Genomic DNA, 23750 nt, shown 5'->3' with positions numbered 1-23750 from the left:
GGCATCTCCTTCCCTGGGACTACTTTCCCAAGGACTGCTAAAGGGATCAGGAGGTAAATTTTCTCCTGGAATACAGTCTGCAAAAATAAGCACATGGATTTTTTCCAAACCCTAATATCTGGCAGACATGCTTGTCAGATGTTGGTCTGAATGTATCTATCTCTGATGGGGATACCCTTCCATCCCCCAAGCATGGAGGTGCTATGAAAACATCTAACGCTTCCCTTTCAGTAAACACATGCGAAGAGGCTAGCACAGCAGAGGAAACCACCAACATTCATTTGCCAGCTCAGGCTCTGGTGAACCTAGTTCTTGGGCATGGGAAGCACTTCGGTGTATCTCTGCAATGTTTGTGGCAGAAATGAACGGGCTCCCACACAACACAGCCTCCACAGTCCAGCAGGAAAACTCCTCCAGCCCATCACTCATCCCTGGTGCCCCAGCTCCCAGGGCTGCAGGGAACAGGCAATAGGCTGGAAGAATATCTGTGCATCATCGCCATGCTCCCATCCATCATCCTCACTAATGGTGCTGTGGCTCCTTCCTCCTCTCCGCACCTTATGCACACACGTCCTGGGGCATCCTCATCCACGCCTTGGGAAACGCTGGGACCACCACGTGTGTGGAGACTGTCTGCAGTGCCCAGGTCTAGGTCCAGCCATGTAGCCAGAGAGCAGGCTGGTGCAGCTGTCCCTCTCCTACCAGGATGACCTGGTGTGAAGCCTGGGGACTGCTGTTACGAGACACTAAAGCCTGGCAACTAATTAAAGCTGGGGAAAGATTCAGGAAGAAGAATTACAGCACAGAAAATTACTATTCACACTTTAATCTTCCAGTTGAAATAATACAGTGAATCTCACAGCCGATATCATCAAGGTCAGCAGTAAAAAGAGTCTCCACATACTCCGTTCAGGAACAGTATGGAAGGACCTCTGATTAAGGGAAAACAAATGAAAGCTATGGGTAACAAAATCCAGAATGAAGACTAGAAACAATCAGTGATTACACTCTTGAGTGAGTAATACCTGCAATTATAAAAGTTAAATGATAAAAGACTTAAAAATAAATATTTAAGGATCTGTTCCCTCAAACCCCTTTCAAAGTAGGAAGAAAACACCGCTTGAACTATTTTTCCCTTAATGCAAGATCATTTACATCGGAGTCGATGTTATAATCAGTGATCACTATATTATACCACAGCCCTTCAAATATATTTAAAAGATTACAACATACCTCAAGGAAAATTGATTAAATGCTTATGTCAAGTTTTCTGGAAAAAAAATACACCTTCATTAACCACATCAAAATGCGACAAGAGCCTGCATAACTGGTATAACAGCATCATAGTCTGATAAATACATGTCCTTGGAGATGACACGGCTTGCTCTAGCAAACAAAAAGCACCTTGCCAAGCCACTGTGCTTGCAGGTGCTGCAGGAAGGCAGCTTCTACACACTTGTCAGTGAATGCGATGAAAGGGATTTGTTGGTGTAAGTTCCTCCAACTGTAGTTTAAATAGGCGACATTCTCATGGGGAAGGGAGAGATGGTCACACCCTTTTTTCTTCCTTTTCTTTTGGTGGTAAAGAAGCTATCACAGTTCATACATATCAACAGCAGATTATTTGGGAATTGCACTCAAAAGATGCAGTACACAAATTCTGATAGTGGACTTCACATAAAAACAGTCCCATAGACAAATCTAGAGGACTAAACGTTTGAGTTTCTAAAACATTACTGAACACTAATGTATGGGGTCAAGCCATTAGACAAAATATACACAGAAAAGCTGTTTATATTTTATATGATGGAAAAAATCTCAGATTAGAGAACTTGTGATAGCTACACCCATAGAGGTTATTTGAAACAGTAAATTGAAAATAATATTGGCATGAAAATCATCTGCAGCCTCTTTGACATTTTGAATGGTTCTGTAAACCAGCACAGAAATAGTCTATGTAATAACAATTTTTTAAAATAGCCCTATACATAATCATGACAAGAACAGGCAATTTTTGTTTCTAGAATTGGCCACGTGAAATCTAACTAAAAGGCAGTCATACATTCCTGTGCACATGCACAAATAGTGTGTAAAAACATTTCAGTTGGCCTTGGCTGCTTGCTTAATTCTGAGGAACATACCTCCTCTGTCTTAGGGCTTTTGCAAAATTGTTACAATGAGTCATCTTAAAACAAACAAACCAACAAACCTAACAATAACTGCAGCCCTTTGCAGCAGCTTTAAGAGATGACTGAAGGCACAGTAAATCCATTCCAAAGTAACTTGTCGTGACTAACCATTTGTTTTTCCATGCTGCAATAAAAACAAAAAATAAAATCCCTGAAAATCTCCCGGGTATTTTCAGAGGCGTGGGTGGAGGACTGGTTAGGGTGGTGGAAGTCCCACGGAGAGCAGGCGATGCTGTCCCGGGCCCCTGTAACTGAGGTAGTGCAGAGACCCGCGCCGGGTCCTTCACAGCCGCCAGCCTGCAGCCCAGCTGGCCTGTGGAATCATCTCCTTCATTAGCACCTTCGTACAAACGCTGAAAGTGAAAAGTGTCCTGAGGGTCTGCTACATGGGGTTATAGGACTATAGCACCCTTTGGGAACAGCAATGTGGCTCCCTCACACATTGTCCTTAGCTGCCGAGAGCAGGGTCTCAGAGGAGCATACATGAATACTGCAGAAATACTGTAGGTGAACAGTAAAACAATTTATTACCATAACTTCAGCAAGATTTATAAGAGGTTGTTTTCCTTGAACAGATACTGCCCAAAAATATCTTTAAATGAGGTTGATGGCATTCCATTTCTAAAATAACTCAGGTGAGAGATCACACGGTTAAATCATTAACAGGCTGCTGGATGCATCTCAAATATATTAACTTCAGGATGACAAAGCCCATATGCCATTATATCGCTAGACTAATTTATTTTCTAATGTGAACTAAGCATCGTGGGTCAAACCACCAGAACTCTGGCACTCCCAAGTCAAAAGTGATTTCACTGGAAATCTGCCTGGCAAGAATCCTCTGTCTGAAAAAATAACTGTTCAGTTTGCAGAAGGAATGGCTATTAAGAAAAAAACCCCTACCCCATAAACCTCGGAAAATGTTTTAGAGCTCCTAAATTCAAGGCCAAATTCTAATGCTGGCTCATGAGCAGATTCTGCAATGTAAAAAAACCAAAACACAAAAGCCCAAATGTCCATGAAGGAAAAAGTTGCATGAAAATGCCCATGGCTGTGGGGCCTCAGACACGACTGCTCCATGTGAGAGGCTGGAGGTTTATGGTGTGGGAGTATTTTCAGTTCCTGGCTTGTCCCCGAGAAGACAATTTTTCCATGGTTCTGCCTTGTGTCCTCACCTCATCCTGCCACAAAGCAAAAGCTCTCCAGGGTAGGGAGCCCCTGTGGCATTCACACCAATGGCTACAAGGCTTCCTCTGAACACGGGTGCCCCAAGGGACTCCCGAGAAGATCACAGAGTTTCACACAGAAGACAATGACCACTTGCTACTTTTGATGAATTAATTGTCGTCACTTCTCTCAAAATCAGAAATGAGGATGCTTTCTTCCAGAGCAGGAACATCAGCGTTAATCTGTGGCAAATAGGCATTTCTGACCCACAGTATCCTGCGGAAGAGCTCGTTATTCTGTTTGTGCAGGCACCACAGAAACAGGGAAATGGCAGCCAACATCACCAGCGTCACGAGAACAGCCAGAGCCACAAGCCCACGGTATGATGCTATAAGGGAAGGACAGAAATTGTTACTAAGCAGATATAGCTATAATTATAGATAACTCTAAATATAAACATACAGATGTTTTATGGAAAACATTATTACTCCTTATAAGTCACGCATTTTAAATTATAGGTTTAACAGTGAAAAATGTTACTTCACAAAGTATTGGCTCAAAATGTGTTATTACTGCTTCTAAAAAAAAATTAAGAAAGTATAGAAGGAACTTACCTTTTTCAGATGGTTCTGTTGCATTGATATCTGAAATAGAACCCAGAACTGTCATAAAATTACCCACAGAGCTAACAAAAGTTGCTATATATACTCACTGTAAAATTGATACCGAGAAGATAACCTACCCAAAGCCATGCAAGGGCAGGCTGTTCTTTGTTTAATTGGAACCATGTCAATGGGATTCCAACTGGCCAAGTTAAACTTGACCTAACCTGTTAGCTAAAATCCCTTACATTTGGCGGAACATATTAATTGACATTTGGGCAAGGATGAACAGCACTATTTAAACCCACTTTTTAAAGCAGAAATGCAGAAGCGGGACTGTGCAGCAGCAGATTAACCTAGCAGCTGAGTCCAACAGTGACTCAGGCATTTTGGGTGGACTCTGGAAACACTTCAGCTCTCTCACAGACCCACGTTCCTACTGACACGGTGTCCGTGCAGCTCTCCCAGGCTGCACCTGCCCATGCTGTGAGGTCTGTGGGTCAGCCTGGTGGTCTGCACATGGCTCGCCCATACAACGGAAAGTCATACCGCAGTCAGCGATAACACAACAGCTGCCCAGGCTCCTCAAAAGAAAGTTACCCTGGCTGACTGGGTTTTTTGTAAGTATTTTTTCTAATCCCAAGGGACAGAATTATTTAAATGAAAACCAAGAGCAAGTAAACAAGCAACAAGGAACATTTTAAACAATGGTTATAAGGACACAACCACCTTCTTTCATGGAAGCACATACCTGCATCCATTTTACATACAAAACCTTTTTTTTCTCTGCATGGAGATAATTGCCAGACTCCATCTGTGGTCCTCAGGCTGATACAAAAATTCCCTTTGAGATGATCAAATTCAGGCTCCCTGATGCCCCAGTTAGAATAATTTAAGGGAGAGCCATCAAGCCAGGAGATTGTCTCATCTAAGGGCATAAGTTATAAATCATTATAAAATAGCATAGTATTTTGATAAATATCTCTGTTTCAGTTGCACTTACCCTCACATAAAAAAAAATACTGTACTTTGTCTGCTTGGCCACTATATTACCTTTTTTTTTCCTTGCAGGATTTATAAACAACCTATGCATTTGACACAGAAGGTGGCCTGTAGTGCTTCTTTAAGAACAAAGGGATTCACATGCATGCATACATAATGAGTTTTCAGAATACTAACAAGTAACGATTACAGAAAGCTTGGCTGATTTTACTGCATCATAAACAGGTCATAAGCAGTGAAAAAAAATCTCAAAAAGTAACAAGGGTTTTGGAAGATAGGTACACTAACATTAAAATGACAAAAAAACAAACCAGGTTCTTACAAACAGTTCTCTTCCACTCAAAACTTACTCTCTGTAACAAGCAGGATGTTCAACCAAACCATTTGCACTGAATAACCAAAACTGTGCAATTCTTCCAAAATGAAGGCATTTTCATCTTCATCTTGAATAGTCAGAAGATTTGATCCTATAAATTAAACACAGAACAAATTTTCAAACAATCCATGTGATTAAAATAAAACATTGCATTTCAAAAAGTTAGTATTATAAGCCTTAACTGAAAACCTTGAGAAGTCTGGTTATGCATTGTAAGTTCTTAAATTTGCAATTAACGTGAAAATGTTCAGCATGATATAAAACTGTTCTTACATGATTCTAAAACAAGTTTGAAGGGGAAAAAATAATTTTATGTGTATTTTCAGAAATCAGTATTTTCACAAGGAAAGGAACAACAGTTTCATAGTTGGCTTATGAGCTTCACTATCGTTATCATGAACTAGAGAAAACACACGACATTATTTCAGCCAGTTCAGAAAACACGTATTTTTTTTAAGATATTAGGAAGATATTTTGCAGCTACAAAATAATCACTTACTTTGATTTTTGCAGACTTCATATGCAGTATCAAAACTTGTGCCCTGCAGAACTGTGGAAAAGCTGTAGCAACTGTTTTTGAATTTGATCCAGGGAACAGTTTTTTCTGAACATAAGCCTTTATAGGCAGTAAGTTTCTTTTCTGTGATAGAAATAACAGCACGGGTTTATTGGCACAACATACACATTAATATAACATTCCACGTGCAGTTTTGCAGTAATGCTAATAAACACATTATTGGGTTATGCCTCTATTTTTCAAAGTGAAAATTTAGTATATATTTGTATTGGAAGAGTAAAGCTGGTTTTACTTCTGATCAGAAGCCTTGCTTGATTGCAACAGCAAATCAGGACAATCTAACTGGTACTGATGTGCAGAGGGTGCTGTGAGCAAAGTACAGATCAGAGCATTCCAGGCTGCCCAGCATCTCCCAGAGGGCTGGGGATTTCCAAGGACTGCAGAGATTCTCTCCTCTAAGCCACAGAGGTAACTTGTGCCAAATACCACGGCACAGAGGAGAGCTTCCCACCGTAAGCAGCTGCCAGCCCCCCTGGAGTGCAATGTGCTGCAGCAAAGAGCCCCTCTGACTCAGGCCAACCCTACAAGCTCATTTTGTGATACCCAGCATCACTTCCCAGTAGATTCAGCTACGTTACCTATAGTCTCACAAGCCTCCTACTTTGCTACAAAACACATTTTTTAAAAATTAAGTAAACCTTAGGCTATATATGATTACATAACATGACAAACACATTGGAAAAATCAGTCAGCTTCATGACAAAACTACGATCAAGAATAATTTTTGTCCTGAAGGATTCCAAAATAGCTTCCTTCTCAACAGGTCCAAAAGCTGTAATAAATGCAGGCAAACCCCTGGTGACCAATACCACTAAATAGGAACTCTTTTGAGAACTGGATGCTGCCAAAGACCGCAGTCTTGCACTGAATGCAGTTCCAGACCTGAATTCTAGATTCAGATGAAGCCCAGGTAATCGACAGAGTATTGCAGGAAACTCAACATATTTTAGGATACAGGAAAATATTCTTATCTTTACAACAAAAAAAGTTGCAAAATAAACTTTTATGTGCAACCAGTGAAAATATGCCTCTGATTTTTCATTTTGCTCTAAATGCTTCCCTTCTCCCATCCCCCAGTTAACTGTGGCAAACCGAATTTATTTCCCTTCAAGCTAGGTTATTAGCAATCATCATTTTTCAAAGATAATACAGTGTTCACTGAGGAGACATGTTAGGTAATCTTCCTGTTCCTTTTCTATTGTGAAAGTTCTCTTTCCGTTCTTTTACGGACCAGACCTGATGACAAATAATTTAGGGGGGAAAATGGTTTCACAAATAGAAGACAAAGCAAGGAAATGCCAGAAATATACTTCAGTTTTGAATAATACTATCATCATTGCTCAACCTCAAGCCAATTAATTTCCTTTCATACACTTCCACTGCCAATACACACATTCGGAGCTGCAAGGATCTCATATAACGGTTAACTCTGACTTACTGGGTGGCACATGGCAAACTGCTCCTTGCAGAAGTCGTTCACAGTTGGCACTCCTCCAGTGCCCCGAAGTATCCATGTAAACACAGCTACCAAAGGCCTGGGACTCGTCATCTTCCCAGAAGGTAAACAAAGACCTAGTCCCATCTGACCATTCAAAGTTAAGCCCGTTCTGCCAAAACAAATTTCAGATTATCTTTCCAATATGCTTTAGCACCACACAAGTTCATCTTCTCCTGGTGGCATTCTCACCAGGTATTACAGAATGTCTTTTACTTTTCCAAAGGCTGGGTAGATCCAGAAGGATCTACAAAAGGCAGATCCCAAGGATCCTCCCAACTTACTTCTAGGAGACCACACACTACATCTAACCTGCTGTTTTCAGCAAGTGGTTATTTGGGCCGTTGAGACACTACAAATGAAACAACATCACTTCAATGCTGACACTACAAGAGACTTTTTGTTTGTTTTTTAAATGTTTTCTATGGCTTTTAGTTTTCATTAGTCATAGCACCAAAGCGGCTCTCATTAGACTTATACATTAGGTTGCAAAAAAATGGTTAGGGCTCAAGCTTCCCAGGACTTCCCGTGACTTCAAATGAACGACACAGCTCATTAGCTTGTTATCGGAAAAACTCCATGGCGGTATCACATTCACAGCCAGGGAGTGCACTACGTACATCCGAAGTGAACAGCCCAATCCAGTGGTTGTAGCCCAGCTGATTCACAATGACCGTGAGGAAAGATTGGTGATACTGGTCCGTAATGCTGACCAACTCTGCCCCATTTGCCATGCAGGTTTTCAAAGCTGAAGACCATGTAAAATTCCCACGTATTAATTTATACATTCTGTTTCCATATTCTAAAGTATCTGGCACAGGGTACATTTCAGATGCATTGATGACATGTCTGGATGTGTCTGTTATTAAACAGAAAGAAAGGATTTATTTATTTTTTAACACAGATTGAACATAGCAGAATAGCTCCTAAAAAATCAGAACTATCCTTAAAAACAAATCTAAAAATTGCAAACTCCTTGGTTTCAGGAAGGCATTGTAAGCTTTAACAAGAAAAAGACAATGACTACTAGAGCAGGATCTGAAATTCCATCACAGCACAAAACTCATCACAGGAGTGAATGAGTTTAATGTATCTCACACACACACAAAAAAAACAAACAACAAAAAAAACCCCCAGAACCCTGGATGGAGTTAGTTCCACTGACTGGATCTTTGAAGATCTGTAAGAAATCATCTGGGATCTAGACGTATCCCAAACGTCCAATAGTAGTGGGCTGCAGAGTGCTCTTATCCCAGATACCGCGCATGTAATTTAGATTATGAAAAATAATGGGTCAAAAAAGGGGTAATTTCCAAGTTCAGTTTACAGCAGAAAGCCTGACCTCACAAGTGATTATACTGGCACAACTGAGAGGATGAAAAACTTTTGCTTATGGTACAACTGCGTGCTCGGGAGCTTCCTGAGCTCATCTGTACAATCCCCGAGCCAACGCAGAGAGGATCACAGTATTGGCACTTAAAGAGAAATCCTCTGTGCATGGAGACTTAAATCTGTTTTTGATGATAAACTAACATATCAATGTCCAAAACAATGAAAGGAAGAAGCGGAGTTTTTAGATTTAAGAAATATAAAAAGGTAGAGCCTTCCATAAGAAAAAAAAATGAAGAGGCAGAGACCATCTGCACCCCAGCCCAGTCTGTGATGCTGCTGCGCTTGCTTTTCTAGAGGAGGCAAATGCCTTTGCTAATGTGTATGAATGCTCACAGTATACTTTAAACAAGGCTGTTAAAGCAATACCTCAGCTTTAATCCCCTTTGTCAGTTTGGATAAGTTACTTCTGTCTGTAAAACTCTGTGATTACAAAATGAAGTGGTTACTCTGCTATGAGGTGGAGTGGTTTTAGAATTGGTTCCCATTATGACTAAGAGAGGAGTGTTAACAAGCATATTAAAATAGTACACATTTATTATTTGTCATTCACAAATCATTTACAATTAGAAATTTCTAATCAATAAAAAGTTATGCTCTTGAGCTAACTGAAGCACTCTATTTTGCTCCAGCTTTCAGTGTGTGTCACTGTTTAAGAAAAGGCAGGAAGTGCAGGAAAATCCCAACTCAAGCATCCCTAAGAGATCAGAGTCCAGTTCAGCTCTCCTGCTGGTGTATTTCATTTTAGCCTCCTACAGAGAATAATTCAAAAAAGGGAAGATGGAATGCAGGCAGGATAGCAGAAGCAAAGCACCATCTCATCTTCCCAGGAGCTGACACATTTGTTTGGACATTTGAGCAAATTTAGCAGTTCACTACTGCCAGCAAGAGGCTGTCCCACCTCTCCCTTCCTTGCTCCTCTGCTCTTCCAGCTCACATACCCATGCACAGGTCTGGCACCTGCCTGACCCTGCATTGGGCTGATGCAGCCTGGAAAAACGGCACAAAATGACATCAGCTGAAGGCAGGGGGCAAGTAGGGGGAAGGGGAAAAGACCAGAGTGTTTTCTGCTGAATTAGCAAGCTGAGCTGCTCAATGGTTTGGGAGCGTGCCGTGGGTGTCACAGTAGGGAGGCAGGACTGCCCCCCTCACCCCCAGGAACACCCTGCTGCGCATGGGGCAGGCGGGCAGCACCGAGCCCAAGGCACAGCGCAGCCCCCCCATCGCCACGGTGCTTTGGCCAGGGCCCATCGGCCACTCTCACGTGCACCTGACCAGGGAACATGGGAGGGTCCTGGTCACCCACTGCAGCCCCATCCCTCCCCAGGCACCCTGCAGCCTGGCCGGGGGCAGCGGCTCTCCTTCCTGCCTCTTAATGCCTTTGCCATCTGTCTGAAGCAGCAGCAAGGGTTAAAAAATAAACACTGGGGAGGTAAACTAAACAAACCAGCAGGAAAATGCATGCATTTATTTTTTCTACACTACGTGTAGGATTACTCCAGCACTAATCAATGATGTCAAATACAGCTATGGTTTGCTAAAGCCACATGTGAGCGCTGCCCAAAGCTTGTATTTGTTTATTCTACCTCTCAACTCACTCTCCCTGCCTGCCAGGCAGCCAGCAGGAGGGGATTGTCTCTTTAGACCCAGGGTTTAACTAAGTGGTGCTATATAAAGCTGAGCCATATAAAACCACCCTCGCAGTAAGCAGGCACCCAAGGACACTCCCTACAGGCTCAGATCACTTCCCTCCTTTGCTTTAGGGTTAATAATTTGTCGCTGGTCTATTTTGGTAACATGTGCTGGCAGCTTCCCGCTGGCAGCCCCTGGGATGGGGCTCCCAAGCTGCCTGAGCGCCCCAGGGAAGCCAGCGGCTCCCGATGCGGGAGGCAGCGCCAGAGCGTGGCTTGAGGAAACCAAACAACGCGTGTGCCCCACAAAAGCTTCGTGCTTCAGGCAAGTGAACTTCACGGTAACAGAACTACAGAAGCGTGAAAAGAAAAGCCAAACTCTATTTGATCAGCCAGTTGGTCCGCACTGTTCACATTCCTCGAGTCTGATCCAATATTGCAAGTTGTGTCCTCCCCCATCAAATAAAACTAGAAAAATCATATTTTAATCAAAAATAGCCTCAGTTTTGCCTTTTGTGATTTTGTGTGGTTACTCTGCTGCCATGACAGACACATGAAATTTCATCTCTATTCCTGATTCTGATACGCAACAGAAAGCTCAGTTAGAAAGAGAACTTAATAACAGAACATTTTTTTAGAAATTACTTCTACATCACAGCTATTGATTTATTAAATAGTGAAAAGCTAGACTATCTAAATATCAAACTATCTTAGAAAACTTTTATGTTCCTGGTTTTACAGACTCCTATAGCAAGCTGCTTCTAGATGACAATAAAGATTAATTCATTATAGTAAGAAAAGAGAATAGAAGCAAAGCAAAGCAAAATAAAACCTTACCCTGAGTCTTTTGGCAGACAAATCCATAATTTTTCTGACAGTTTTCTAAGTACCATTTTCCCGTAAAATAAAAATTAGGGTTATTTGATACCAGTGTACATAGCGGAAGTTGATCTTGAATGTTTGCACTGTTATACCGCTGTCTCTGCAATCAACATCGAAACTTACATTAATTTAAAAAGACACTGTGTAAAACAATGCATAATCATTGCATTAAATTTAGAAGAATAATTACCTGAAAGTCACTATTACAAGTATTTAGGTGGAACAATGAAGGCTCCCACATACACAACCTGAAGCAATAACCTCGCAATAAAAAGGTCACAAGCTTTCACTCAAACTAAAATACTAAGCCCAATATAGACTAACATGGCATAAACCAACATACTAAAATGCAAAATTTATAATCTTACTCCTAAACATTGTTCAGCCCCAGCATACGATCCTAACCATCTAATTTAAACTATGCTGCTTAAATGCACTTGCAAGAGAATGTGACTATAGCCACCGATTACGTGAATAGCTGTCTCAGTAGTTCCTTTTTTGCTGCCTCTAGTTATGCCCATAAATACCTGCCCACAGCTGTCTGAAGTAGCAAAAATTAAGAGAAGACTAAGTTGCTGTAACAAGTTTGGCCTTGTCTTTGTGGCAGTTGTGATTTTTATGGACAGAACAACTTTGCACTGTCCTTAAACCACCTGGAAATACTCACATCCACTACTTCGACTGGAGACCAGTTGGAATACATTGGAGGATTTTCATTCACCCATTTTTCATAATCGTCACTCTGGAAACCTATCCAAACACTGGTTTTCTGTCCAAATAGATTCATTGTTATGAAAGCTGGAAAATTAGACAGGAATAAATGGATCAACTCTTTTCCAACAGATTAAAGCACTGAAAAAATTGATTACTAGTCAATGACACTACATAATTACTAGAAAGTAAGAACACGAGCAGTATTTCAGTATCATCTAAATGTATCAGTTAAACTGATTAACTTCAGTTGGGTTAGGATCTACCCATTAACTAATAAGTCTTCCAGAAACTTTCACATCAGCTTGAAGAGCTTGAACAACTGAAGTTCAGGGCACTGTCCCACTGGAAGTTTTTCTCAGTTTTAGCTGAGAATACGATTCCTCAACTAAAGATGTCCAGTGAGATTCCTCCCACCTCCACATAAAGTTTTACAGATGTATGAAATTCAACCACAGATTTTTATTAATAGGGATTATAATTATTTCTGAATGTGCTGGCATTTATTTCTCTGACAGTTCCAGCCTAGTGCTATGCTTATGTGCTATCCTATAGATCAGATTTAAAGTACTATTAAAGGGTAAAAATGAGATTGCTTTTGTAACAGGGTTATGTTGCATTTCCAAGGTAGAAAGGGTTATGTTGCATTTCCAAGGTAGAAATCTTACATACAAATTTTTAAATGGGTATTCCATTTTTTTTTTTTCTATTTCTAATGCATGGTAGTAAGAACAACAGAAATTATAATTGCTCCTCAAAACACCTATCCTATGGCTCAGTGAATATTTGAATCTTTACATTTTGAGAACTGGGAAAGAGAAACACTGATTTGTTTAAAGCAATGGAACCATGAGTAGGATCTGAACGATCTTTTTTTCCAAGATGAAACTATACTACAGCATCCTAATGAAGATGAAATTTTGTTTGTTTAACAATATTTTCAGTACTTTACCTTGTTCCAGCTCATCTTCGAGGGAAGCAAGTGACCCATCATAACTACTGCAGAACTCTTGCGCAGAGTACCAGTTTCTCAGATGTTCTGGATCCTTTGGAATTTGTATCAGAAAACACTGTTTAAAAAACCCCAACAATTTATCAGTCACTAAGAGTGATCACTAAAACATTTCACACACCATTACTGACTATTAAATACTTCATTAGTTTCTGTCCTGCACAGGACCTCTCCAGCATGCTTGGTATCTTTCTCAGCTGTGATCAGGCTTGGATTCCAATCAGTTACTACAGGCAAACACAATCTGGGCTACATTTATCCTTTTAAGTCACTGCAGTTCAGCACCGGGATAAATGTGCCCACTTCAATGCATGTTGCTATTAAAGAACATACGTATTTAAGAGAAGCCTGATGAAATAATTGCCTTTTGACCTTCAACTGCAAATAGATTTTGGTTTGTGATTATCTTTGATGAATCCTATCTGAAACAGCTTCTTTCAGAGAACGGCAGCGGTTAGGGATCCACTTAGTGCAACAAGGGCCCAGAGACTGTTTTGAGACCATAAAAGACTCTTGAAATTGTCCTAAGTGGAAAAGAGAGGATGGAGCAGGCTTTTTACAGCAAATGCACAAATCCACTTAGATAGCTTTTGCATATATGAGTATTTTCTTCCTTGAGCCAAACAAAATATTTGACACCTTATTAGGACAACTTCTGTGTGCAAAGCTACTTCATAGCCATAAGCCTTTGTATCACTGTGTCAGTAGTCAGCAACCTAATGGCTCTGCTTTCAAAAAGGAAGAAAATCTTCAAATATTGAAAAATCCTTAAGAAGTTCAATTTCTGTCATAAATGTGGAAAGCATTTTGAATAATCAAACAGCAGAAAAAAATGTTTTACTTTGAATCCAAAGTGCAACCAGCCTTTGGGACATATTCCTTGTTGGTTCTGGTCTTTTGGAATCTCTTTCTCTATTTTCCATGCAATTTTACGTTTACAAATACAGGGAAGAGAGACAGTACAGTTTTCATCACCCCAGAGTCCTGCGTAAAAAGAAAAATCATAGCTCAATATAGGCTTCAGAAGTGGAAAGGGTTTTTTTCTTAGCTAGCTTTACTGGCTGAGACGAGATTCTACACGAAATACATTTGGACATACTGCATTCAGTGAATTTGATGGCTCCTGGGGCTCATACTTTTATTCCCAGTTTGATTTTATTAAGTTAAACCAAGTCCTCCAAACTGAGTCACATAACATATGTCTACATGATTATGTATTTAAAAAAATATCAGTTATAAAAAAAAAAAAAAAAAGGAAAGTTAAAGAAGTGATGCCTTCCAGATAAAATAGTTTGACTTCCTTACATTGAAAATTTTTGGCAAGATCCAGGTACTGACCTAAAATGCTGACCTGCTTAGGAGGAAAATACATTTTTCAGTGCACTCATCAAGCTGTTGACCAGCTCCCATCTGCTGGCCAGCTGAGGGGAGGCCAGGCATCTCTTCCTTTTGTCCGATACTAACTACAGTAATGCAATGTCAAACTTAAGCATTCGAACATTGTGAATCGAAATCCGAAGAGTACATGTGGGGAAAACTAGAAGGTTTTACATTTTTTCAGTTTTGGCTTTTGAGGCTGAGATTACAAGAGTGCAGCTGGGTTACTTCTCACAAATACAAAGCTGGATATTTTGATCCATGGACTTTTTCCATGGAACCTGATATGTTCACTTCATCATATGAATTGCACCTCTTCAGAAAACAGAGACTGTAAGATGACAGAAATCACTGGAACCACCAGCACTGTAAATTGTTTTTGTATTACTGTAGTAAAATATAGAGCTATGTGATGATGTAAAGGCTAGCACCAAAACCATGGTACCCCAAAATCCCTCAGCAGATTGGCTATGGGATCAAAAATAAGTTAGAAACCTCAGTATTTAAAATTGTGTGCTGACAGAACAGTTTATAAATATAGGAAAAAATGTTGCTCATTCCATCTGGCTCATTTGGTTATGAGAAAACTGACTGTAAAAACTAGCAATATATTAACATTTTTGCTGTGCCACTTAACAGATTCTTAAGGAAAACTAAACTATAAGTATCACTGGAATTTTTGTATTCTGACATTAGAGAACTGGAACTATTAATATACTTTTAAATCCTACAACCTAGTCTCTAAGCATATTAATAATATTTCACTATTATTTTCTTCACTATAAAAGCAGCTATGCAAATTATAACCCTGGAACATTACTTTAATATGGATTGCATTTATTGAGAGCAATTAAAAAAAATAACCTCTTTGGCCAACAACAGAATCAAGTCACAACTCCTGCAGCAAAAAGAAATATAAAATAAACCTGTTTGTGATGAAATGAAGCCACATCTTCTCCCTGGTTTCTGCAGATCTCGTTCCCATCCTTCATTCCAGTTCTGGTATTTTACTGGTGATTCATCTCTCCAGCTGTTAATGTTAAGTGTGTAGTTACACTTTTTTTCTATCCTTACCCAAAAATACACCCTCCATTAAAAGCATTTGTAAGGAGATACAAGCTAAAATGTAACCTTTATTTTATATTTATATATATATATAATATATAACCAAGTGTTAAAAAAAAACAGATAACCAACTACAAGGTTGATATTCATGTCTTTGGCTTGTATCTTTTATAACCCTTTCAGAAGAAATACTGTAACGTGGAGGTAGATTAAGGGTAATATATTCTGAATTATATTTACATGAGAACTGAAGTTGTCTCTTGAATATCCCACTCAGTCATCAAACTTTTAGTCCATCAGACTCAACGGCAGCCTGTAAACAGGGCATGCCAAGCACAACTCACAGCAGCTGAAGCGTAGGTACTCTTACCGAAATTCATCACTGAGGTTTTCTGCGTGCAATCCAATCCACCAGTGAACATCACTACTCGATAGCTATAAAAAAAATATGTTTTGCATATGTTTAGCTGTTGTCACCCTCCTATCAAAGCGTTAACAAACTCTTAAAGTCAGACTCTATTCAGGCAAATACCATCTCCACTGGGTTCCAATGGGAAGAAGAGTTGCTAAATCCTGCCCATGTTAACTCATGTCACTTCAGTAAGATTATTCGCGGAAGTAGAGCCTAATTTATCCCCCAGTTTCCATCGGATTGCTGATGTTAACTTCTGTAAACTAGGAATTTACAATCTTTAATGTTTCCAAAACTTATTCTATCAACATTTACTGACTTTGTATAGCTCATACAAGAGAATTTTAGAGATGCTTTCCAGACTGATTGCTGTTCTCATGGAAGGGTCTAGACCTCCACTCCTAAAAGGCAAAGCATTATGGAAAAGTCTCAGAAATAATGTAATTCAGTCACTTCTTATTGCTGTGCTGACTTGATTCTGCCTTAAACTATGAGTGGGCTTCACTTTCAGGGTTAGCCACTCAATAGTCATTAGAGGTCTTTGGGAAAGAGCCAACAAAACCAAAAAAAGTTCTGAACATGGAGGACACTAGAAAAGCCACCCTGTCACTGAGAAGCACTTATTTTTTACCAGAAAAAACCAAGTGCAGCCTGTGTTGTGGCAGCCACACTGTGTTTGGAGTTACAGTTAGGGTCTCACCAGCTTACAGCTTATATGTCAAATGAAGAAAACAGACAGTTCTGACCAAGAAGAGACTCGGGAAGAGTCTGATGTGGTATGGCCTGGCCCCTGAGTTTAGTTTTCTAATCGCAACACTCAGCCTACACATACAATTTTTAAAGAAACAGTGCAAAATGTGATTTCAAATTCCACGCTAAGAAAGTTTGACCACATTATCTAATGACACATGCAAAGTCTATTTGGACTGCTGAGTGTTATTATAGTGATTGCCATCCTTGCTCCTGCTTCCACAGGAAACCAGTTAGAATTACTTAGGGACACACCTGGCCATACTGGGAGAGCTTAGCCAAAGGCAGCAGGCTTCAAAATAGCTGCAGATCTTATATTCTGAGACAACACCTCAAGGAAGTTAAGGTGATTTCCAGTGCCAAGGGGCTGACCTTGGCTTTTCCATGGCAGAATGCTCACAAACTGCCATCACCCCCACTAATTTTAACAATAAATCTGCTTTTAAAAGATCTCCTGTAAGTAAACATGATTTTAAAGAGCATTCTGATGAGCCATTTTAACTGGCTTAAAGTTGGAAAAACACATCTTTTATATAATTTTTTTAAGTCATAAACATTCATTGTTTGCTAAAGGCAGTAACTACATCACATCACAATCTGTGGTAGATGTGGAAGAAGACAGCCTAGCCAGTTATGCTGCTCTTTCATTATAAGCTATTTCTGCCATGAACTGTTTGGTTTAAATCCGGTTCATCATTTTTTAATACAAAATTACTTAAATAGCAGATAAAAATAACACATAATTCCTTGGAAACATAAAAACCCCATCTTAATACAACACAATTTTACTTATGCTTTCTATTAGAGCTTAAAAGCTGAGAAGGCTGTACACAGTGCAAGCAAAACTAAGTGTGGGTCAAGAGCTTTCCTACCCAGAACAAGTGGTTCTTTTAAAGATTACACTATGACATCTCTTTACATTACAGCCATAGAATTTTGCCCTTGGTAAGGTATACAGACTATTTTTATTCAGGTATGGTTTGGTTTTTTTAAAAATTTATTTTCCTTGTTTTGCTTTTACTGAGAACACCTAAAAGAAAACAGACAATTTTCTTGATAATTCATCTGCTCCTTGCAGCTATTTCTCAGTTTCAAAGCTGTTTGTTACATCAGAGTGGTTCTACAGAAATTCTGCTTTCATCCAGAGGAGGGAATTTAGAGGCAGATGTCTTTTTCCCCATATAAATATCCATAGTGACAAAGTGGTTTAATTCAGGGGACATCATACAAATGTGTGGATGCATGGGAATGTTGCACAAGCTGGCATCACAGAGGAAAAGGCAATCGATCACCCACAGTCATAAGCACCCACCTCTGTGGTTTAGAGTTCTAGATTTAATTAAGGTGCAGAGAAATTCTTCATTATTAGCCAGCTCTGCCCAAAAGTAACTTTTCAAATCATCATGTTGAAGATTTAAACCATGAAGAACGTTTGAAACATCTGGACTTACTGCCTACATCATGCTCATATACCCACAGAAATGTCCCTGGGTATCGCTACCTGATGACCAGCTGCAAGTTACTGAATGTTCCCAGAGCATAACTGTGGACCTGTGTGGGATCAAGAGACATCCTGGTGGATGCAGATGTTCACTGTGTGAACACCTGAGGAACCACAGCAGGTCCCCTTGGTCATCAAGGGGTGGTGGAAGACGAAGAAACAGAGGATGTACACCAGATACGAAACAAACCTTTCTCTTTACTCCTAACTACTTTCATAACTTTGGGATAGGAAGCTGGTTTTTGCTGCTCTCAGGCCTTTTGAGGCAGACCGATCGACCTGCTCATTAGCAGAGATGATTCTGCAGATTCTGAAACGTTACTGACTTCAGCTAAATAGGGCTTCAGGGAGGGATGTGGGAAATGGAGACAGCCAGAGAATTATTTCTGAAGTAAAACGTCTTTCGGATTCTACCTGGAGCAGCAGGCAGCCAGATATTCCAAAAGATGCAGCAGAAAATAGGCAGTTACTCCCTGAGGGTTTATTTTTTCAAAGGAGTTGTTTCTGTTACCTTCTTAATTTTATTTTGAATAAAGGCTTGTTCACCAGAAGAATTGATCGTTGCCATTCCACTGCGAAGCCAGCCACAGACAAACTCATAGGTTTCCCAGTCCGTAGGGCTGACATGGAAAAGATATTCTGCTCCTTGATAATACGACCATGGCAGTTCTAGAAAATGAGCAAAAGGGTCAGTGGCGTGCAGGGGTAAAAACGCATTTCAAGTCTCATTCTTTGTGACCCCCACAGCCCACCTTCTGCCACATGTCAGAGAACAAATACACCACAACTAACAGCAGAACCATATTTAACATATCCATTTATGAGAAAAATAAGATGCACCGAGGTGGGTTTTTTTAATCGCTATCCTGTGATATTACAGCAATTAAGATAAATTAAGAGATAAATTAAGCAATTAAGATAAATCAAGAGAGTTGCCCAGCCTTTGCAAAAAGGCAGTTTAAATGTGATAGAGAGGTTATTAAAGTTCTGTGCTTATTACAGCCAACATGCCTTTACCTAACCAAAGTAGTATCTGATGTTGCAGTGTTCCTAAACAAAAGTGGCAGATTTTGATCTGTAGCAACAGGTTCCTACAGAGTTCCTTAATGCAACTTGAGCATTTTAGTTATTTTATTTTGAACAACGGCTTAAATTGTATTTTCAAGTTATGTTTCAAGATGTAAAAAAAGAAAATGTTTCCATACCAGCTATGTACCAAGACGGATTCTTTGGTTTAACACCTGAAAAAAATATGTCAATAAATTAAAACATTACTGATTAAGAATGAAAAGAGAGATTTCACTGAAATTGCTTTCTCCACACAGTAAGCATTTAATCAAAATCATGATGAAAACTGCTATTCTCATTCAGGGACAAAAAGTAAACATGATAAAATAATTGGCACACTTACTAAACAACTTTTTTTGTAACCTTTATAAATAAGAATTTTTATTAACTCCTGCTAACTAGCTGCTAACCATTGCTATCCATTTTTAATCTGACTGCACAGATTAGACCTGTTAACTGGCCAACAACTGGCCCAAAGGCCACACACAGCTTTGCCATGATTTCATGCACAAGACCAGTGAGGAGAATCCCAGGTGTGGCTAGAAAGCAGGCTTTTAGATACTTATTTTCCTTGTCTCTCCTGATTTGCAAGTAACAGGTACAATAGAGAATGTACGTTAATTAACATTTCACCTTTTGGTATTTTGCATATCCATTCACGCTTTTCATTGCAGTGTGCTGGAAAGACTGTTCGATTTACTTTGAACACACCACAGTTTCTTGAGCCATCTTCAATGTATTTGCTCTCCAAAAATGAAGATACAACCTGAAAACAGCACATTTGTTATCTTTCACTAGCAATGCAAGATGAAGCATTTCAAAATATCATTATGGAGAAAAAGGAAGGATTTGGAGGTGTACGGTAAGAACATTGTAAGCAACAACTACAGGAACACCTAAATTATGGTGGGAAAATCCAAAAAATAGAGTCCACAATCACATTCTCCTAATGTTCTGTTCAACTTTCTCATCTTATATCACACTCCTTCTTTGTAAAATAATTGAATACCCATGAAACCTAACAATTTTTTTATGCGATTAGCAGCAGTTGCCCACATCTACCAGCCTTTGTTTTGGTTCAACATGTCGCAGAATTGAACTTTGCACTCACATTCTGAAATGGCTTAAGTAGCAATGGCAGAGCTGGCACTGTTAAGGCTGAAAACCAGTTACAATTTAAAAACTGACCCTTCTTCAGTTGTTCAGTGTTTATAACCCAGGTACTAACCATTGGGGTGCCATGTGGCACCAAGATCTTCAAGTATGCAAAATCAAAAGCGGTATTAAAAAAGAAAACACATAGCTCAGAATGCAAGCATGAACCTTGCATAGTCATAGAACAAAACCCACAACATTTAAGCACAGCTCTAAAGCTTTCCAGTGTGTGTGCATGTGTATATATGTAAATATGTGTGTGTAGATCCATATACATACACACACACATACATATATATATCTCTCTATATATATGCGCGTTCATTCTGCATATTCCTCACCCTGGGCTAAACACAATGTGATCTGCAGGAAAGAACACATTTGCAAAATTTTCCTTTTGCTGTTGCACAGCCCTTTTGCACAGGCTTCTATTTTAATAGTAGTGTACTATTAAACCTGTTGTAACAATTACTTTAAGTGAGTATATGGACACGAAAACTGAACAGCCTTGCTGGCCAACGTTTGCTCACAAGGCTTGTATTTGTGAACTTATGCTCAGATATGACTTGAAAGGTTACCGAAATAGGTATTATACAGATACTTACAGGTGTTCTGTCAGACCACTGCCACGTCCCCCCAGAAAGTGGGTTTTTTTTATTAAATCCAATCCAGAACTGTCTTTCTTCTGTCCTATGATGGAAACAAAGAAAATAACATTTCTCAGTAATTCCTTTCTTAGCTATTTCAGAAATTGCTTTTTAAATAGTGCAAATCCCCATATTTATTTCTTCTTGGATTCCATTTATCATTCTCTAATAAATTTCTTAACTTTTTAGTATCCTTGAATTAAACTCTGGTTTTCCTACTGAAATGTTACACTATATTTTTAAAGATGAAAACATTTAAAATAGAATTAAAATTGCTGAACCTCCATTTCAACAGGGAATGTTAACTCACAAGAATATCACCTTGACATTAACAATTGCTTGACACCTACTACAAAGATCATCTTCAAAAAGAATCACATTACAGTGTTGCTAATACATTTCTTGTCACACATTTCTAAGTTCATGTCAGAGACTTCTTCAGCCTCTAGTAAAGAGGATGGAAGAGCCTAAATTGTAGATTATTTTTACATATTAGTATGATTAAGATAAATCTTGTTGGTGTTAGAAAATATACTTACCTATCAAAAATTGTATATAATAAATTGTTTAAAAATGTCTCTTCATAGATATGGCTAAAACTAGCAAGATGTGCTCCAAAATCTTGGCATAACGCTTCTGCTTCATCCCATGTTCTTCTCATCAGAACTTTTTCATTGTGAAATATCTGCAATAAAATAAACACTGTCATAAATATAGTTGATTTTGGAGAGTAGTTGTTTCAGAAACCCACAAAAATCAATCATTATTTGCAGTCTTTCCTACAGTAAAGCCATGTATATTCCAAGTATAGTTCTGATTCTCATGGTTTTCACTCATTTTAAAATGCAGAGAAGGATGGTAACAATTTTTGTTTGTTGAGTGAAAGAAATAATGCTTTATCAAAAATATTTTAGGAACCGCGGATCCCTAAGCTGATGTAGAATCAGAAAAATTCAAAGCAAGTTTGCAACATACCTTGTAACAGTTGAGCAGATTAGCCTCTGACTCCCATCCAAAATAGCAGGAACTCAAATGTTTTTGAAAAGTAAGTTCAGGTTCTTCATAAGAATTGATTTTTTGCTTGCACAATGACATTGCTTTGAAGTTCTTACAGCTTTTCACCTCCCAGTAACCAATGGGGTGCTGCCCTCGCATAGCCACACATCCCCCAGAATGACCTAGACATGGGAATAGGTGCTGAGTATCCAAATGAAGCATTTGGATTTTGTGATTTTTTTTTTGTGAAGTGACTGTTTTATTGGCATCAGGTTCTGGATAAAACCCTGATGAACTTAAAAGTGGCAAATTCTTTGGACAGCAACCAGTTTAGAAGACTGACTCGAACTTGTAAAACAAACCATGATGAAAGGTTCCTCTCCCAAAACACAGGAGATTAAATGCATTTTTAAATAGTTCTTTTGCAAACTGCAGTACTAAAGCAAGAAATGTAAAGAATCCAAAACTGAGAAGCAATTAGTGGAGTGTCTTTATTACTATGTGTCTATTCTCAGGTACTGCTGAAAAGTTTAGGTTTCAAAGGTTGAACAGCTATTTCATTTTTCCATTTTTTGTTTCCTTGGAATGTTTTCCTCTGGATTTCTATAAAACAAGCAAAATCAAACAAGCAAACCAAGTGTTGGCAAACTAAAGGGGAAGAAGAAACTTCCACACAGTATTCTTTCTGACAGAAATGTATCGAAGGCAATCTCTGCCCTCTTTTTTTCATATAAAACGCAAATTCCAAACTGTGACTGTTACTGAATAAAAAATTCATTACTTCCCTCGGACCTTTTGCTGGGAGTCTCAGGAAGCCCCGATGGCCTCCTTGAAAAGGCCATAAAGAAATGAATGAAAATGTACAAAATTTTACATAGATGTAAAAAAATTACATCTCTCAGGAAAAAAAAAAAAAAATATTTCAGGGATTAGCTGTGCCTGCAAGGAGAACACGGCTGTTAATTCCCCCTGCCAGACTGGAGGATGGGAAGAGGGATGCCCAGCATCCTGCCACAGCTGGGGACCCCCTGATAGCAGCGCCCCGGGGGGAAAGCAGGGCAGGAAGCTCCGGATTCTCCACGACTGCCAGCTCATCTGACTCAATCCATGGTGCTACAGAGCCGACAGAAAATGTGAGCTTCTCTCTCTGCTCCCTTGACCAGGCAGGGAGGAAAGGGCTGGGTGGTGGCAGGGGGAGGAGGGCGCGCAACCCCTCTCCAAGCCATTTCTTTATTTGTTGGCGTGCTACTCACGTGGCTGGTACTTGTTCCAGTTTGTGTAGCTCACGGAGAGATTCCTTCCCGTTGTACTTATCCAAAAGTATTCTCCTGTGTTGTTAAGGTCTTGCAATCCTATCCAAAAGTAAGTTCTCTCAGATTTTACCATGTTACGGATCATGCTGTTGATAAAAGCTTGTTCAAACCTTAAAAAAATGACCAAGACAAAAGGTTTATTAGAATAAAATAGATCAATCAGTATTTCAGTGAATAGCTCTCATGAAAAGATTTCAATTGTGTGAGAAGAGAAAAATATATAACAGGTACTTAATCTTCTTTACAGAATGCTCTGGGGAACTTCAGGCACAAGTCTGTAGCACAAACTTTTTTCAGCATTTGGGCACATAAAAGAAACTGTAGATTAAGTTCGTATAAGCTCAATGCTTGAACTACAAGATTTAAATACAGAATATATTAATGATGCACAAATAAAAATAAGAAACTCCTCGTAGAAAAAGAGAAAAGAGAG

At 39.3% G+C, this 23750-nt stretch overlaps 1 protein-coding gene across 1 annotated transcript in view; it reads right to left on the bottom strand.

The window, feature by feature from the left end:
- Positions 1-812: 812 nt before the first annotated feature.
- PLA2R1 (phospholipase A2 receptor 1) overlaps positions 813-23750 on the bottom strand; it is a 43375-nt gene continuing 20437 nt past the window's right edge. Inside the window, exons 11-30 of the mRNA XM_055811955.1 lie at positions 23258-23427; positions 21984-22186; positions 21548-21693; positions 20967-21051; positions 19840-19972; positions 19344-19379; positions 18650-18807; positions 15846-15910; positions 15337-15440; positions 13875-14017; positions 12974-13091; positions 11978-12108; positions 11266-11410; positions 8029-8267; positions 7352-7520; positions 5836-5976; positions 5311-5427; positions 4710-4886; positions 3971-4000; positions 813-3744 (exon numbers count right to left, since the gene is read on the bottom strand). Of these exons, the coding sequence (XP_055667930.1) occupies positions 3527-3744; positions 3971-4000; positions 4710-4886; positions 5311-5427; positions 5836-5976; positions 7352-7520; positions 8029-8267; positions 11266-11410; positions 11978-12108; positions 12974-13091; positions 13875-14017; positions 15337-15440; positions 15846-15910; positions 18650-18807; positions 19344-19379; positions 19840-19972; positions 20967-21051; positions 21548-21693; positions 21984-22186; positions 23258-23427 (2728 nt within the window). The 3' untranslated portion in view covers positions 813-3526. The remainder of the gene's footprint in view (positions 3745-3970; positions 4001-4709; positions 4887-5310; positions 5428-5835; positions 5977-7351; positions 7521-8028; positions 8268-11265; positions 11411-11977; positions 12109-12973; positions 13092-13874; positions 14018-15336; positions 15441-15845; positions 15911-18649; positions 18808-19343; positions 19380-19839; positions 19973-20966; positions 21052-21547; positions 21694-21983; positions 22187-23257; positions 23428-23750) is intronic.

The sequence above is a fragment of the Falco peregrinus genome, chromosome 8, assembly GCF_023634155.1.
Source record: "Falco peregrinus isolate bFalPer1 chromosome 8, bFalPer1.pri, whole genome shotgun sequence".
NCBI classification, from domain to species: domain Eukaryota; kingdom Metazoa; phylum Chordata; class Aves; order Falconiformes; family Falconidae; genus Falco; species Falco peregrinus.
This window is presented reverse-complemented; position numbering and strand designations above follow the sequence as displayed.